The sequence below is a fragment of the Danio aesculapii genome, chromosome 21 (assembly GCF_903798145.1).
Source record: "Danio aesculapii chromosome 21, fDanAes4.1, whole genome shotgun sequence".
In the NCBI taxonomy this organism is placed as follows: domain Eukaryota; kingdom Metazoa; phylum Chordata; class Actinopteri; order Cypriniformes; family Danionidae; genus Danio; species Danio aesculapii.
The window spans coordinates 11,127,428-11,146,111 of NC_079455.1; the positions used below are offsets into that span (position 1 = coordinate 11,127,428).

The 18,684-nt window shown below is 37.5% G+C and overlaps 2 protein-coding genes across 2 annotated transcripts in view; one reads left to right on the top strand and one right to left on the bottom strand.

The window, feature by feature from the left end:
• Positions 1 to 13,510, bottom strand: part of fam114a2 (family with sequence similarity 114 member A2) — a 21,731-nt gene extending 8,221 nt beyond the window's left edge. Inside the window, exons 1-5 of the mRNA XM_056446889.1 lie at positions 13,402 to 13,510; positions 12,827 to 13,052; positions 11,367 to 11,466; positions 9,300 to 9,398; positions 9,091 to 9,218 (exon numbers count right to left, since the gene is read on the bottom strand). Of these exons, the coding sequence (XP_056302864.1) occupies positions 9,091 to 9,218; positions 9,300 to 9,398; positions 11,367 to 11,466; positions 12,827 to 13,033 (534 nt within the window). The 5' untranslated portion in view covers positions 13,034 to 13,052; positions 13,402 to 13,510. The remainder of the gene's footprint in view (positions 1 to 9,090; positions 9,219 to 9,299; positions 9,399 to 11,366; positions 11,467 to 12,826; positions 13,053 to 13,401) is intronic.
• A 1,302-nt stretch (positions 13,511 to 14,812) lies between these two features.
• Positions 14,813 to 18,389, top strand: pgrmc1 (progesterone receptor membrane component 1). The gene is made up of 3 exons (XM_056446157.1): positions 14,813 to 15,132; positions 15,965 to 16,120; positions 17,690 to 18,389. Exons 1-3 carry the CDS (start codon positions 14,817 to 14,819, stop codon positions 17,782 to 17,784), a joined length of 567 nt encoding a protein of 188 aa, XP_056302132.1. The 5' UTR covers positions 14,813 to 14,816; the 3' UTR covers positions 17,785 to 18,389.
• Positions 18,390 to 18,684: the final 295 nt, after the last annotated feature.

The window sequence follows — 18,684 nt, forward strand, 5'->3', positions numbered from 1 at the left end:
AAGTTGAGTTTTCTTTCGATGACGCCCCAGCCACGCTGAGTTCTTGTTTGGTGCCGTGAGCCAGACTAGAGAAATTCACAACAGTTTTGGTGCCGCTGACCCGGATAGAAACTGAAATCACCTAAATCAAGTTGACCCAGATAGAGACTGAAATCACCTAAATCAGGTTGACCCGGATAGAGACTGAAATCACCTAAATCAAGTTTGACTCTTCATTTTCAACAAATATCTGACTTCTCTCAAGACGGAATCGTTCCAGTTCCAGCAAAGTAAAGTTGAACAGCTGAGGTCACATATTCCCAACAACTTGGTGACTGCAACCCTGATGAAAGTTGAATTTACCTGAAATCTGACTGAGACATCAAGCTCAAGAAAGATCAGACTTCTCTCCAGACTCAATCTCCTCAGTTCAACCATGATTTGGTGAGTTTTTACTCTATAAAAGAACCGCAAAAACCAGTACATCTAGTTACCCTCTGCGCCGTCAGAGAAGAGTTAACAAACAGCTGTGGATTTAGTTAGCCAAGTTATCCTCTAAATTTTATTTTAGAGATGAATAAATAATCCTCTGCATTGCCAGGGAAGTTTAGCTTGACATTTGTCGGAAACAAGACTTGTTTTTGATTGCTGATCATTTTAAACTGGTAGTGAACAGACAGGATCGTAAAGCCGAAATTAAGCAAAAGTTAACAGAGCTGTTGGTTGAGCTTAATGTTCTTACCACACCAAATATTGAAATGGATGAGACGGCTGATCATGCAAGCCCTAGTGATGAGGTGGTGACTTCTTTTGATATGGGAGATAAGAATGTGTGTAGTGGCAGTACAGATGCAGAAGCAGAGGTGGAGGCCGCTGTTGATACTGATGTTGGATTGGCGCCGTTTGAACCGGTCACCCTATTCCCTATAGGTTCACGAGATGATGCGCGACTGAAAGTTCGCATGGCACGTCCTTATTATGATGCGCAAGAGCACACCCGTCAGGCTGAACTTGACTTGCGTTTGCAGATACGGAAACTCGAAATCGAGGCTGATAAGTAGCTGAGACTGCGCCAGCTCGAGTTGGACGCTTCAAAGAAGGCTGCGGAGGCTGTTCTGCCAGTTCCAGCTTCTTCTTCTTCTTCAAATGTATCTCCGGTGTCGACTTCATCCACTTCAAGTTTTGATGTGAGTGAGCACATTGCGCTTGTTCAACAATTTAGAGAATTTGAAGTTAATTCTTCTTTTAATACGTTTAACGAGTTCTGGTCTTTGTTACTGAAATGTAAACTTGTAGGCACGCTTTTTGATAAATGGTGTGTAGCTAATGATGTGGCAGATTTTAAATCGCTGCGTGAGTTTGTTCTTTTAGAGGAGTTCAAGAATTGTTTGCCTGAGAAAGTGGTAGTTTATCCTAACGAACAAAAGGTAAATTCATTGTCACATGCCGCTGTTCTCTCTGATGAATTTATTTTGACTCACAAGAACGTATTTGTTCACTCACGTGTGCAGAATGCACCTGCCGTTCCAATTTTATCTAACACACAGTTTGTGCGCTCTAAAAATAATGCACCAAGAGTTGGCGATGAACGTAACTGTTTCTATTGCCATGTGAAAGGACATGATGTTGTCGATTGTCCCTAACTTAAACGAAAATAACAATCACAAGCTAAACCTGTAGGTTTTGTAAAGACTTTTTATCAGAATGTGGCTGAAAACTCCAAAGATAAGGTGGAGGAGACGTTCCGTCCTTTTATTCTTAAAGGGTTAATTTCTCTAACTGGTCTTGATGAAGATCAAAAAGAAAATCACAATACTTTCGTGATACAGGTTCAATGCAGAGTTTTATTGTTGAAAGTGCGATCAAATTTTATGATGAGACGTCACGTCATTCTAGAGTAGTAGTGCAAGGAATTTAAATGGGATGTGTAAAAAGACCTTTGCATAATCTGCATTTGAAAAGTGACCTATGTTCTGGATTTGTCTGTGTTGCAGTTTGTTCTTCACTGCCGATGAAAGGGGTAGATTTAATTTTGGGCAATGATTTAGCCGGATGAAAAGTCATGCCGTTATTAGAAGTTCTGGATGAACCGACAGAATGCACATCTGACGAGGTGGGTGAAGCCTATCCTCTTGTTTTCCCTGTGTGCGCTGTCATTCGCGCGCAGTCGCGTAAAGAGATTGCATTGAATGACTCTTTCTTTCCTTCTGTCGTAAACGGAGAGGAAAATTTGAACTTTGAGAAAAAGAAACCAGAGAAAGTGAGGATTTTGCACGATGTAACTGACATGAATTTGTTGCTTTTAATAAAAAATTAATTAATTAATTAATTTTAAAAAAAAAATGTTAAATCACACGGGAAAATTAATCACTGCACAGAAAGAAGACGAGACATTGACTACACTTTTTAATGCTGCAATTTCACATGACTTGGCTAAGACAAAACAAAGCGCTTACATTTTAGACAACGACTTGTTAATGCGCAAGTGGTGTTCGACATCTGATAAAGCAGAATTGTAATTTTTTTATCAGATTGTTGTTCCTGCCCTGTATCACCCACATGTGTTATGCTTGGCACATGATCATCCACTTTCGGGTCGTCTGGGTGTAAGGAAAACTTACAATCGGATTTTAAAACACTTCTTTTGGCCTGGATTGAAAAGTGATGTAACTCGCTATTACCATTCTAGCCATGTCTGTCCAAAACCAAATCAGGTTGTTCCACCAGCACCGTTAAAACCTATACCTGTTCTTGGCGATCCATTTGAACATGTCCTTATCGACTGTGTAGGTCCTTTTAAAAAATCCAAAAGTGGTAATCAATTTCTGCTAACAGTGATGTGTTTAGCCACTCTATTTCCTGAAGCAATTCCTTTAAGAAAAGTCACTGCACCTGTTATTGTTAAGGCATTAGTTAAGTTTTTCTCGACATTCGGTTTGCCTAAAATTGTGCAATGTGACCAGGGCACTAATTTCATGTCCAAGCTGTTCATGCAAAATTTAGGAATTACACATCGCACCTCCAGCGCTTACCATCTAGAAAGCCTGCAGACTATTGCATGCAGACTGTTAATGAGTGGGATGAAGGTATTCCAATGCTGATGTTCGCGATTAGAGAGAGCGTTCAGGAGTCGCTCGGATTTAGCCCAGCTGAATTGGTCTATAGATATCAATTGCGCGGACCTTTGAAAGTTCTACAAGACCAAATTATGGAAACTAACAGTTCGAAAACTAATGTTCTGAAATTTGTAACGAAGTTTCGAGCAAGGTTGCAGACGGCTTGTTCAATTACTAGAGAGTCACTTGCCTGTGCACAAAAAGAAATGACGCTGATCTGAAGTGACGCAGTTCTTGTTTTCATGCCTATACCTGGTTCTTCACTGTCAGCTAAATTTTTCGGACCTTACAAAGTGAAAGAAAAATGGAGTGAGACTAATTATGTGATCTGTACACCTGACCGAAGACAAAAAACCCGCAATTTTCATGTGAACATGCTCAAACTTTAACATTCCAGGGCACATGATGATGCTGAGAAAATGACAGATACTGCTGTTATTTCTGTTGCGGTTGTGACAGAAAATCCTGTTGCTGATGAAGATGAGCTAATGTTTCCAAGTATTTCTCAGTCTACCATGAGTTTGTCTAATTCTGAGATTTTAAAAGATCTTGATTCACATTTTAAAAACTTGACTGTTGATCTTGTTGATCTTGTTGACCAACTTGATCTTGTGACATTAATTTCTGAATTTAAGTGTCTGTTTAATGATGTACCGACACTCACGAATGTCATTCAAGATGACATTGATGTCAAAGATGCTCGCCCAGTCTGACAGCATGCTTACAGAGTAAATTCTTTGAAACGTTCAATTATGCAACAAGTTGACTATTTGTTGGATAATGGGTCTTGCTAAGCCTAGCTCTAGTCCATTGAGTTCTCCATGTATTTTAGTTCCAAAATCAGATGGATCTTTTAGATTCTGCACAGATTTTAGAAAAGTGTAGAATGGAGAATTGTGTTGATAATGTGGGACACGCCAAATTTGTGAGTAAATTAGACATGCTGAAAGGATACTGGCAGATACCACTGATGCCCAAAGCATCTGACATTGTTGCTTTTATCACTCCAGATGCATTTGCACAATATACGGCCATGGCGTTCGGACTCTGAAACACACCTGCTACCTTCCAGAGGTTAGTAAACACTGTTTTAGCTGGTATTCCTAATTGTAGCGCTTATTTGGAAGATGTTATTGTTTATTCCAGAGAATGGAGTGAACATTTGAAGTCATTACGTGACATATTTGAACGTTTTGCAAGTGCTTCATTGACCCTTAACCATATTAACTTAACCAGATGTGAGTTTGGTCAGGCGAGGGTAATGTATTTGGGAAAAGAAGTGGGACATGGTCAAGTTCGACCTGTGGAAGCAAGTGGAGGCTATATCCAAGTTCCCAGTTCCTACGACTGGGTGTGAACTCCGAAGATTTCTCGGAATTGCAGGTTACTATCGAAGCGTCTGTAGAATTTTCTCGTCTGTGGTTAGTCCGCTAACTTCACTTTTAAGCGCTTCTAATTAATTTGTGTGGGATGAAAAATGCCAATATGCATTTAAGAGTGTGAAAACACTGTTGAGTAGTTCACCAGTACTTGCAGCCCCTGATTTAAATCGCCCATTCAAACTTGAGGTTGCTAGTAATGTTGGCGCTGGTGCTGTGTTACTGCAAGATGATGAGCAGGGTTATAGCTCACCCGGTAAGTTATTTTTCGAGGAAGTTTAACAAGAGTCAGTTAAACTATTCTGTGATTGAAAAGGAGATACTTGCTTTAATTTTTGAGTTGCAACACTTTGAAGTATATGTTGGATGTCATGTACAGATTTTGATCATTTTTACGTCCACTGACATTTGTTTCAAAGTTGTATAATCACAATCAGAGATTGACACGGTGGTCACTCTTCTTGCAAAGTTACAACTTGGATATTAGGCACAAGAAGGGAGTTGACAATGTTTTAGCGGATGCACTGTCACGAGTATAAAAATTCTGTTTTTCTCTATCAGTCTCTCTCTCTCTCTCTCTCTCTCTCTCTCTCTGTTGGCCCTGTCATTTTCACAGGTACCACCTACTTCGAAGCACTATTGGCTGACAGGACTGCCAATCCTAATCAACTGTGTGAGGACGACTTTTCTTTCTGTGCCAATCACGCTCATTGCAGAGCCCTTTAAATCGGAAGCGGCAACGGGGAGAGATCAGCTGCTGCTGTTGTTGTTGTTTTGGTGTGTTGTCTGTTTGCGTTTGTAGCTGTTACTGATGTTGACTTTGAGTGAGATTTAATGATGTTGACTTTGAGTGAGATTTACTAATGTTGACTTTGAGTGAGATTTACTAATGTTAACTTTGAGTGAGATTCGTTTGAGAGTTCTGATGTGCGTTTTTACATCTCTAGTCTGCTAATGCTCCATTCAAAAACCTTCTGTGACTTTTGACAAGGGAGATCTGGAATAACATAGTAAGTCACGTGACATACATATTTTGCACGCAGGATTATTGATGTATAGACACACTAGTTAGTGAAGTACGCTAATTTTGTATTTCTATTTTTCAGTTAGTGTAAGTTCAGGGCACTTGGCGCTGAAGACTTTTATTTTTCATATTGTTATTTTCTTATTTAGTGGATTGGGGAGGAGTTTAAGGGAATATTTTTGTTATATTTATTTCTTTGATTTGCTAGCGCAACTTCAGTTCCCTCTCCCGTTTATCTTGGTTGTTTTGAACTTTATCTTTTTGTTTGTAAATATTGTAAATACTATGGGAGCAATAAATCTTTTGCGGTGCTAATTTGTTGTTTTGTGTTTTCTCTTGCCATCTTCATCATCAGTTTATACTTTGGTCATTTTTATGTTACTTATTTTAATTCCCTAGACATATTTCCATCAATGATCGTAACACTTGATTGTTGTATGCATGCAACTGTTGTCTTAAATCCAGTGTTAAAGACAAATTTCCTTTCTGTGTCAAGCAGAACAGACAATAAAGTTTAAACTAAACTAAATAGAACACCTCAGAAACCACCTAGAACACCCTCGCAACCACCTAGCAACGCCCTAGTAACAACTCAGAACACCCTAGAAACACTTTAGCAGGAAACATGCCAATCCATACCAGAAACATACTCACACATATGCACTTATCTATCTATCCCAACTGTTTCAAACTTCTTAAACTACCTTAATGATTTAAACTTTAAAACTACTTCAGACTTTCAGACTACGCTTTCTCAAGCCACCATAAAGTCTACGAACTTCACTTTTTTAGTTAAGCCTTTAAATGTCTCTTTAAGCTGTATAGAAGTGTTTTGAAAAATATCTAGTAAAATATTATTTACTGTCATCATGGCAAAGATCAAATAAATTTGTTATAATAAATGAGTTATTAAAACTATTATGCTTAGAAATGTGTTGAAAAAAAATCTTCTCTCCATTGAAAAAAAAAAATCAACAGGGGGCTAATAATTCTGACTTCAACTGTGTGTGTATATATATATATATATATAAACCCGGGAAAATTTAAACCTGCGGCCCCACCCACTAACACAGCAGCAAACACAAACAGATCCTAAAGTCATCATGAGTCACGAAGACGCTATGCTTACCTGGATATTATTGGAAGTGTGAGGGAAAGGAGCGATTCAGCAGTCTACATGCTTACAATGGGCAATTCATTCGTTTGATAAAGGATCAGAAAAGACTACTGATGTATGAGACTTGTGAGACGAATGGACAGACAATACACCAGGGGTGCGTGCAAAATAAGGCCAGTTTATTAGGCACAAAGGCAGCCTGCTGCAGCTGAGGAGGAGCGCTGGTGAGCGCTACAACCCCCTGGTTGGGGATGTGATTGTTGGGCAAAGCAGAGTACAGGTAAGCCCTGAGAGCATATAACACTTCATGCAAGAGGTGCCACAGCAATGATTGCAAATAGAAAAGTTACAGCTAAGGGAGAAAAGCTCCAAAATGAAAGATAATAATGAAATCAGACCTGGCCCACGACACATTTCATAAGTGTAAGTAAATGGCTTCCTCTTTGTTTTCTCTAGCTTGCAAATGATGTATTTAATTGTGTTTTGTTACTTGTAACCGCTTGTACTGTATAAGGTTAACTCTTTATTTTCACATATCACGTCTAATGCCATGTTGAAACGCGGCGCGTGCCGCTTTGTTTACGGATTTAAATGCGTTTTTGAGCTCGTGTTCCACTGCCGTTTGTCGTTGCTATGGCCACCGTCAGCTGTTCCTACACACGTGCAGCGGTCAAGGTTCAGAATAGTTTAGCTTTTGCTGCTGTGTGGATTATTATTGAATGTGTGTCATAGTTAAGAATGGAGCAATATGCTGGTGTTAAACTAGCATATTTTGGTGGTAAGGTGTCTGAATAACACTGTTGAGTAAGTTTTACTATGAAGCGGGTTTCGGGCGTCCGCTGCGATTGGATCCTATACCAATGTTAGCGAACCAGGGGCGTGACAAACCGCACTGGGCATTTTACCGTCTCGCGCTGAACCCTGTCGAGCAATCGCAACAGGTTGTCATCGGTCCTATCAGCGCAGATTAGCTTTGGGAACAAATGAATCGCTGAACGATTCATATGGAAGTCGCTGGGATAATTAGTTAAAAATAAATTCATATTATAAGACCATGAAAGTGTTTTTTGACCTTGCATGCATATGCAGCTCTGCACAAGATGTTTGGCCAGCGGAGAAATTAAAAAGGTCGTGCCCAACTGAGCCTGGTTTCTCTCAAGGTTTTTTTTCTTCACTTTCGCCATTTAGTGAAGTTTTTTTCCCTCTCCGCTGTCGCCACTAGCTTGCATGGTTCAGGATCTATAGAGCTGCGCATCGTTGGATCTGCTCTTCAGTATTTGGACTCTCAGTAGTGATTATTAACCACACTGAACTGAGCTAAGCTGAACTGAACTTAAACACTACAAACTGAACTACACTGTTCCTATTTACTATGACCTTTTATGTGAAGCTGCTTTGACACAATCAACATTGTATAAGCGCTATACAAATAAAGGTGAATTGAAAAAAAAAATTTAATTGTTGGAGACCCACATAACCGAAATATGACCCTTTTTAATGTAAAATATGGGCTCTTTAAGTTACATTAAATAGTCAGGCCTGTAGCCAAAGTGGGCCTGTTTTCAGAAAAACAATAACCACCCCTTTTATAAGCTGGCTACAGGCCTGATCATGTAATGTTAAAAGAAAGCTTATTAACTAATAAATTTTAAAAAATTAATAAAGACTTTAGTTTATTTTAGCCATAGTGCAAATGAAATATGTCTCATATATCAGTATTAATAAAAGATGGAGCAATAAAGCTGTTGTTTTTCTGACAAATTGTTTCAACCGAAATTGGACATGCAGTTCCGCAGTTAGTTTTGAGGGCATATTATTCACAGACCATATCAGTCTGCTATAATGACAGAATGTGCATTAAAGTGGGGAAAAACACGAGCATTAACGGCATTATCATGATGGACTCCCTCCCTAGTAGCGAACTTGGAACTTGTGACTTACACTTTTCATTAAAAAAAGCTCCTGTCCACCTTTTTTTTTTTTTTTTGCAGCTGCCATCCTCATTTGTGTGTGTCACACATCACACACTTCATTCTTGCACGGGAAATTCTCCTGCACAGCTTTTGGCGCTGCTACATCTGAACGCAGCTACAGCCTTTCACATGACAGCAGGGAAAGTCTCATCCAATCACGATGTTCATATGTGTTTGGGGGCTGTGCGACTTGATGAGAGATGAGATTTAACCCTTTCAGCATGTCTAGGTTAATATTGACGGCACAATTTTTTTAAGTGAATTAAAATTATTGGTGGGGACATTTCAATAGTTAGTCTATATTGGTGGGGACAAGTCCCCTCTGTCCATGCTAAATCTACGTCCATGCCCATATGACATCTTGAAACACCCTTGAGGCAATCTACTGCCTAAGTCAATCATTAGTTTTCCTTAAAAAAAAACTACAATTATTCACAAGTAAAACAAATAGGGATTCCCAAAATAGATGCAGACTTTTCTGCAAGACTTAACTTGCTCTTACCGTACTCTGAACCACAGTAGTTAAAGACGACAACATTCCCATACTGCTGGAGGAGATCATTCCCATTGCTCCGCCCATTCCATACATCTTCTCGCCTTCATCTTTAACTGCCTCTGAGCTTTCTGAATCTGCAGACACAAGACAGAAACATTAACACTGTGGATATACAATACCAAGAACAGCAGTTCAATGAAACTGCACATCCTTACCATCAGTTTTTTCCTCCTCCACTTGGGCTTTTAGCTCCTCAGGACTGGGAATTCCTAAAGACGACTCTGCCTTCTCAATGACCTGGGTCAAGCCTTGGCCTTAGACAAAAATTGGAGTGTATGATATACATGATATACATGATATACAAACAAAGCTGATTAAAAAAAAGGTTAATCACTTCCAAACTCCAGAGACCTTAATATTCGGAATATAAATTATCTTTTGGATAAACTCTCTCTGACCCTCCAGACACTCAAATTCAGAGCATCAGAGAGCTCTCTGATTTTATCCAAAATAGCATAATTTATGTTCCAAAAATGAATAAAGGACTCAAAGATTTAGAACGACATGGGGGTGGGTAAATAATGACAGAATTTTTATTTTTGACTATCCCTTTAAGCGGTGATTGTAGGCAAAAAAGTTTTATGCACCTGTCAATTTTGAGATTTTGGGCTTTTTGTAAAATATGCATAATGTACACAAAGTGCTTTTTTGCAAAATACATTTTAGGTATTCCTTTTGTCACACTAGCAATTTCCAATTAGTAGATTTTATATACACCCTTTAAGTTTTTTTCTCCTGGGCGACACAGTAGCTCAGTGGTTAGCACTGTCGCCTCACAGCATGATGGCCGCTGGTTTAAGTCCAAGCTGGGTCAGTTGGCATTTCTGTGTGGAATTTGCATGTTCTCCCAGTGCGGGTTGCCTCCGGGTGCTCTGGTTTTCCCCACAGTCCAAAGACATGCACTATATGTAAATTGAATAAACTAAATTGGCCTTAGTGTTCATTCTGACGAATAAATGAATGAAGTGTTTTCTCCCATACTGAGCCATAAATATCCTTTATTTTAGTTTATTTTATATACGTTTATTGTCTTTATCCCAGTTTTCCTACATACACCGAATTTCACAACTTTATTAATTTCTATACTGAATTATATTTATTTATTTTATACCTAATAATATTTACTTATTTCTATACTGAAATATATTTATTTATTTCTATATTTAATTATTTCAGGGGCGACACAGTGGCACAGTATGTAGTGCTGTCGCCTCACAGCAAGAAGGTCGCTGGTTCGAGCCTCGGCTGGGTCAGTTGGCATTTCTGTTTGGAGTTTGCATGTTCTCCCTGTATTCGCGTGGGTTTCCTCCGGGTGCACCGGTTTCCCCCACAGTCCAAAGACATGCGGTACAGGTGAATTGGGTAGGCTAAATTGTCCGTAGTGTATGCGTGTGTGAATAAGTGTGTATGTGTTTCCCAGTGATGGGTTGCAACTGGAAGGGCATCTGCTGCATAAAACAAATGCTGGATAAGTTGGCGGTTCATTCCACTGTGGCGACCCCAGATTAATAAAGGGACTAAGCCGAAAAGAAAAAGAATGAATGAATGATTTCAGTATTGATAATGTTTATTCATTTTTATACTGAATTATATTTACTCATTTCTATACTGAACTATATTTATTCTTTTCTATACTGAATTATATTGATTCATTTCTATACTGAATTATATTCATTCATTTCTATATTGAATTATATTTATTCAATTCTATATTAAATTATACTTATTTCTATACTGAACTATATTAAATCATTTCTATATTGAATTATATATTCTTTATAAGGTTTTTACTAAGCGATATGTTTATACATAATTTATCTGTTTATATACAATATTTTATTTTACAAAAAACTGTGACAATTAAAGTTTCCCAGTATTTCCTGATTTAAAGAGTGATTAAAACAAATTTTTAAAGGATTATGTTGATATAACTGGAACTGGATTGGCTTGACTCAGGTCTAACCTACTGTATGGGAACTTCATCCAATGTTCAGATTTTTCTATGCTGGAAATGTATTCAAAATAGTTCATTTTTTAATTAATAAATGCTCATTTGCATATTTAAACATAATATTTTATAAAAATAAAAAGTGTTTGCAATTCCAAATATAGTCCCTAAACTGGGGAAGTGTGGTGATAATTATCAGTTTGCTTGTTTTTTTCTGTATTCAGCTAGAGTATCTTTATACAGAATAAAATGGAAAGGGTTGTGTGTGTCTTACCGACAGTGGCCACAGTGGCAGTAGCAGTGGAGAGTATAGATTTGCCCCAGCTGCCCCAGTAACCCCAGCCACCCTGGGACACAGTCGTCTCCATGGAGGCCTGATGGGGGGAAAATTGTTTACTAATAGAGAAGTTATATCATTATGAGTTCACTAATGGTCTATAGTAGGGATGCTCCGATCAGGATTTTTGCAGCCGATACAGAGTACCGATGCCTTGTCATGGTGATCAGCCAATACAGAGTACAGATTCTAATGCTTCAAGCTTTATAAAGCCTAAAGCACATTTTCTCTTCAAGTATGACATGTGTGGACATGTCATGGTCAGAAGCAGCTTTACAGAACATAATAATAAAATGTACAAACAATGCAATTTGGAAACATTGCAAATGATGAAAGAAGAATTCAACATATCTTAATCAAGAAAAAGTTTGAAAAGAAAAGCATTTTTGATGCATAAGAAGTTAAAATTCATACCTATAAATCCATTACTTGCTGAAAGAAAATAGTTCTATAAATTACTGTTTATTGCAATAAGTAAATTAAGTAAATTATTTACTTATTTACAAGTTAAAAATAGCCTTTTTAAGTTTTTTTTTTATTTATCTAATATTTCCAGCCAGGTTTTGATGAACTTGCAATATTATCAAAAACAGAACTTTTAGTTCTTATACTGAATTTAAAAAGGCCTAAATACATGCAGTAGCTGCTGTATATATAACTCAGGTGTGCATGTGTGTCTTCCTCTGCATGTAAACGCATATACAAACACTTGTGATCACTTCATGAGATCGGCCAGATCAACGAGTACCAATCGAGTCATTAAATGTGATTATTGGTCGATACCAATCTCCAGCTGATCAATCAGAGCATCCCTAGTCTTCAGTCATACTTTTGCATTATTTTTAAATAATAATTATTTAAAAAAGACTAATTGGTGGTCTATAAAAAATACAAATTAAATCGCTGACATTTTTTACTGGAAAAGATTACAATAGGAAATGAATGGGGAAAATAAAATACGGATGGTACAATGTACAAATTGTCCACAAAATTTTGTCTTTCATAATGACAAATATATTTTTCAATTACATATTGAAACACAAAAGATTACATAATATTATATTTCAAATTCCCCTCGCCACATTTCTTTTTTAATGAACCAAGAATCCCAAATTATTGAAAACCTGCTCATGACATAAGAGATTGCTAATTGAAACTTTTTTGTAATATAGAAATGTACAATTTTGTTAGACTAGAAAAGTCAATGGACAATGGGAGAGCTTTGGATTCAAACACTGATCTAGTGCCAGAAAATCCACTCAAAATGCAAAATATTACAAAGTTATTACCACTAAAACAAAATACAGTATATTCCTTTTTATAATCTGAGGAATACCAGAAGATTACTAATATTAATAAATATTAATAATATCAGTATCCATATGGTGAAAGCTTACATCTAAAGCACTTGTTGTTGTCTGCTGTGTCTCGGGGGTCTCCTGCTCTTCTGCTGGAGGTTTCTGCTCAGGTCTTCTCCTGGTTTTTCCGGTTGGTGCTACATCGGATCCATCAGTCACATCTCTGTGATGTGGTGGTGCCACTGTGGGCTCCTGGTCCATTGATTTCTCTGTTTGGTCACTTGGGGAGCCTTCGTTATCAGACATCTTAACACATACCAGTCTCCTGAAATAGACAAATTAATACATCAGCACTTACTTTGAGTGAAAAGGGTAGCTTTATGATATATTATTCTGTACAAAACTGACTTCAATACAGCACAACGTTACACAACCTGCATCACACATTGAAACTAAAGATTTAAATTTAAAGATTTAAAAAAGCCACGATCCACAAGAACAGCTGTTATATTTGATGCTGAAGTGCATCCTAGTCCAATAAACATGTACTGTACATGACTGTCACATTAGCACGCTAAGCTAACTTTTATTATCATTAGTCGAATTCCAGCGAGCTGAGCACTATTAATGTCATTTGTTAATATTAAAATGTATGAAATACGGACATGACATACTCAACCTGCTGCTCTGCTTCTCTTCTGTATTTGCGGCCACGTCACTGGACTTTAGCACTGCTGTGTTTTGTTTTTCCCATTGCTCTTCTCTCTTCCATTGAGGAATGAAACAATCCACTTAACATTTTATCCCGCCACCTGCTGTCTGGAGGACGAACTAGTGTGTTCCTGCCGGTTCCTGCATAACTGGAGAGGCTGCCGTTTCAAGCACACATTTCTGGGATCACAATTCTAGGAGGACCCCTTGCCTTATTACACCAAAAAAATATAGGTTTGCTGTTTGTTTAAGCTACTTATTTTAATATGATCTGAAGCAACACAATCTCTAACTTCTTTGGAACAATTTAATTGTTTTGGTTCAATCCCCTTGAATTGGTAAAAGAACAAATAAGGTAACTTAATTTCTACATGTTGTCTCAACACAAACCGATTGTGTAGAGCCCAGCATTTTTAGTGTATATAGCCCATAGACTAATATGGCCCCAACCCAACCCTCCACTAAACCCAACCACCTTCTATCATAGACATTAAAACAAAATTTTAAATTAGATGTTGATGCCCTCTACTGGACGTATCAGGAACAACGGGGTGCTGTAAATGCGGAGGGACCTTGAAATGCGTTTCAGCCTATGGTTTCAGCCTCATATTACACATATTTACCAGAGACATTTTAATAGCATTTTGCAGTGTTATACAATGATACATTATTACTATTATATTATTGATACATTACAGTATTATACAATAATACATTTGTCACAATAATATGACAACATCATTTATAGCCACAGTTAGTTAGATTATTTTAAAACAGGGGTCTTAAACTCATTTCCTGGAGGGTCAGGGCTCTGTATAGTTTAACCCCAACCAGGGGTTGGAGGAAAACTGTGCAAAGCTGCAGCCCTCCAGGAATTGAGTTTGAGACCATATGGCTCATTTCTCACATATTTTGTTTAACATTAATTAAATCCTCATTTAGACTACATAACATATATTTTACAGTCTATGAGTCTAACCTTTAACATGACCTTTAACATGGTTACGTGATATCTACATTACAATACATTGCATAGATTGGGTGTTATGACATAAAGGGGTGTGTCTGAAAGGGATTTAATGCGGGTTTTCAGACACTTTAAAATAAATACTCGGATATGCAAACGTAACTTTCAATCAGAAATCAGAAATCAATGAGTTCTATATATATTTACCGTTAAATAATCTCCTCAGATAAATTTGAGGTAAAAAAAAATGATAGTTTCCTAGATTCTTCACAGATTACAGTTAACTTTAACCCCATCGCAAAAACTACACACCCCAGAACATCCCCCTCGAATCTGATTGGCTGGCATCTCACCATTGTGTGTTTTTGGCTTCTGTGATTGGTGCACAGCTGCAGTCGACGTCGAGTCTCGATGTTCTCACGCAGTATCAGAATCGAAATGGCAGAAGAAGCAGTCGAGCAAACTTCTGGAATCCTTCAGGAAATTTTCACGTCGCCATTGAACATCAGTTTGCTATGTCTTTGTTTGTTCCTACTTTACAAAATCATACGCGGAGACAAGCCTGCAGACTATGGCCCGGTTGAGGAGACGCTGCCCAAACTCAAGAAAAGAGATTTCACTTTAGCAGATCTGCAGGAGTACGATGGGCTGAAAAACCCAAGAATCCTGATGGCTGTCAACGGGAAAGTGTTTGATGTTACAAGAGGCAAGAAATTCTACGGACCAGGTATTAACTTAAATATCTCAATCGAGAATCTGATTTCAAACTTATCTCAGCTGCGTGTATTTGTTTGTTTTGCTTTTTAGGAGGAACTGTTTAAAATTGCGCGTGCATAATCTATTGTGTTTTTTTAACAGCATTGATTTAATTACAGACACGCCCCTTTGTGTTGCATGTTTTATGCCTAGTCATAACCGCTAAACACTTAAAGACAATCATGGTAACTAGTTGAGATGTCACGCAACCTACAGGAGTGTTTCTGTGTTTACATGTAGGCACCAAAACGCTGTTAAGGTGTTTTCTTTCTTTTAGTAGCTTTTGTGCTCACTTTTGCAATGCCAAATCTGCTGGTCATCAGTGTATGATTAACTAAACTCGGATAAAGGTTGACTAGATACTTCAGATGTCCACTAGGCACAGAAACAGTTCTTTATCCAAGATAACCATACCACATATTAGGCATGGGCAGATATAAGTTTCTGACAGTATGATAACCAAGGATATATCCCGGAATATCACGGTGTCACAGTATTGTGATTACTGCTCTTATAACTTGTTCTTTTTAAATGTCTGGGGGAAAACAACAACTGTTTTCTACTATTGATCACAACATATTTTACTTTAAGAAACATTTGAATTACTTTGAAACAGTAACCATGTCAGGTGCTAAATAATTAAAGTAAATCATTGACTTGTGCGATCCTCATTAGTTTCAAATACACAGATTTCTTTGACACGTGAAAATACGTCTTTGGATATCTTTCCTCTTTTACATACCTACCACATTTATTTGGTAATATACTTGGAGAGCACTAACACTCATTTTGTTCACCTTCAGAGGGCCCTTACGGGGTCTTCGCGGGCAAGGATGCATCCAGAGGCCTGGCTACATTCTGTTTGGAGAAAGAGGCCTTGAAAGACACTCATGATGATCTCTCCGATCTCAATGCCATGCAGCAGGAGAGCCTGAGCGAGTGGGAGACCCAGTTTACACGTGAGTTGAAGGACACTTCACATTTTGCACATTTGATTTTCTGCGCTAGAGACCTGTTATACAAAACTAGCTGAACAAGTTTAATTTTGCACCAATCCTGGGTTTTAGATAACAAAAATGCACCTTGACTTTTTATCAGTCTCTGTTGCAATAATATTATGGAGCAGCTGAGCCAGAATTGGTTTAAACTAAACTGAAACTTAACTGGCTAGCCATCTAATCTAGCTTCATGGCACAAGGCCCTGTTCTAGAGCAAGTTATGAATGTAGCACAAGCCAACCAACCCACCTTTTTAAACCCAAAAATTCAGAGTTTGCTCAAACTAAACCTGAACTAAACACAAATCAGCTTTGTTTTGGGTTAGAGAATGCAAACCCAAACTGGACCAACCAGCTGTGAGGAAAGTGACAAAGAAATCTGATCCTATAAAGCCAATCTTTGTCCCCATGCATATTTTTGGCTCCAAATTAGAGCCTTTTCACACCAAAAGTATTTTTGTTGCTAATGATTATATGAATTAAAATTAATTTATAGGTTAAGGTGTTTTCACAATGCTCTATTTGAACTGTCTGTGTTAACTTAGTTTGTGATAAACTCAGCATGCACCTGAAATTGTGAACAGCCAATCATTTTAATGATTTCTCAAGGGAAAGTCAGCGCAATTCACTTTTCTGTTGAAGTTTAAAAGAGATCATTGTCAGAAGTATAATGAGTTTAAACACATTTACAAGGCATAAATAAACATTGCTGATGCAGCAAAAGTTTAAGAGGGCAACTTGAAGAGGATATTATATCCATCTACTTTTTTTTAAAGATTCACAAATGCCTCAATTTTAGCAGCAAATGTGAATTAATGTTAATTTAAAGCCGTTATTGGTATTAGTTGACAATATAACACATTCAAATAGTTTTGAACTAAGTATAAATAAATGTAATTCATATCATTAATAGCAACAAAGATACTTTTGGTGTGAAAAGGCTTTAATTTGGAACAAAAAAGATCCATGGGAACTGAGAGTGGGCTTATTGAATCCGATATATTTGTCACTTTGCTCACAGCAACTCACAGCTTTACTCAGAGCTCCAGTTTGGTTTGCATTCTCTAACTTAGAACAAAGCCAGTTTAGGTTAAGTTCAGGTATAGTTTGAGCAAGTTCTGAATATTTAACTTGCTCCAGAACAGGGGCCTGTACCATGAAGATGGATCAGCTGGCTAAGTTTTGGTTTAGTTTGCACCAATCTTGGGTTTTACGTAGCATGAATTTAAGCTAAAATTTAATTGTTCTTTGTTGCCATGGTAATAAGGAGCAGCTGAGCTACCTCCATGGTACGTAAAACCCAGAATTGGTGCAAACTAAACTGAAACTTTACCAGCTAATCCAGCTTCATGGATTAGCCCACCTGCTATGGAGCATGTTAGCCATGTAGCACAAGTTACCAAACAAGCACCCATCAAAACCAACCCACATTCTTGGGCCCAAAAATGTAGAGTTTGCTCAAACTAAACCCAAACCAGCTTTGTGGAACAGGCCGCTGATGTGGAGTAAAAGCTATTATTTTCCTCCACAGAGAAGTACGATTACATTGGGAAGCTTCTCAAACCTGGAGAAGAACCTACAGAGTACACGGATGACGAGGAAGTCAAGGACAAAAAGAAGGATTAGAGCGGATCCAAACCATGACCTAGTTTTGTTGCCGTCACTTGTTTTGTCTGATGAACATCCATGTCATTTCATGTACATCACCGTGACCTTAATTACCACGTCACATGTTTATAAATTGAATTTCGTATCACTGTATTCCTAAAACAATTATTATATCTACAGCAACTGTGAGTTATAATAATGACTTGAGGATAACTATTGGGTAAATATGTTTAGCAGGAATATATATGGCTTGCTGTAAATATGGGACACAATTTCTCATGCCTTTTATTTGTTTGTTTGCTCCAGATTTGTTACTAACCAGAGAACATCTAAACCAAATACACTAAGACACACTAGAATACTTTTAAATGAGCGTCGTTTAAAAAGAGAGATGTAATTCAGGGGTGAATTGTCTGACCGGTTTCCTTTTGTTAGATTAAAACTGGACCAATGCTAAAGAGGTTGTGATATGCTAGTCTTAATATCTGCTCAGGATGTTTGTAGATTAGATGTAATATAACATTCCATGAGATTATGTTTTCAGCATTGTTACCGATACAAGTATTTGCAAAACACATTTTCTGTTCATAATGTTCATTATTAAAGATTATGATTTATTACCATTGTGCGTTATGGATTTTTGATTTAAGAGCTCTAAATTATCAACATGATCAAAACTTTGTTGAAAAACCTGTTGTACTTTTTTAAGTTTTTAGCTTGTAAAAGAGCTTTTAGTCTTAAAATGTCGATCTTCAGATCATGCACACATCTTTTTACTGTAAAATCTTGATTTCTTTTTTGTGAAATATGATTCTTAGAAAGTAAACAACTTGCAAAGTGGTTGTCAATAAAGATTTGAAAATTTTCTGTACTGAATCAACTTCGGTTTAATTATCCCTACATATATCGTTAAATAAA

What these genes read in the sequence shown, in the direction of transcription:
- pgrmc1 (XM_056446157.1), top strand. Translation starts at nt 14,817, where the DNA reads ATGTTCTCACGCAGTATCAGAATCGAAATGGCAGAAGAAGCAGTCGAG. An exon ending in CAAGAAATTCTACGGACCAG is followed by an intron (nt 15,133 to 15,964) that starts GTATTAACTTAA and finishes GTTCACCTTCAG; the next exon opens with AGGGCCCTTACGGGGTCTTC. An exon ending in GTGGGAGACCCAGTTTACAC is followed by an intron (nt 16,121 to 17,689) that starts GTGAGTTGAAGG and finishes TTTCCTCCACAG; the next exon opens with AGAAGTACGATTACATTGGG.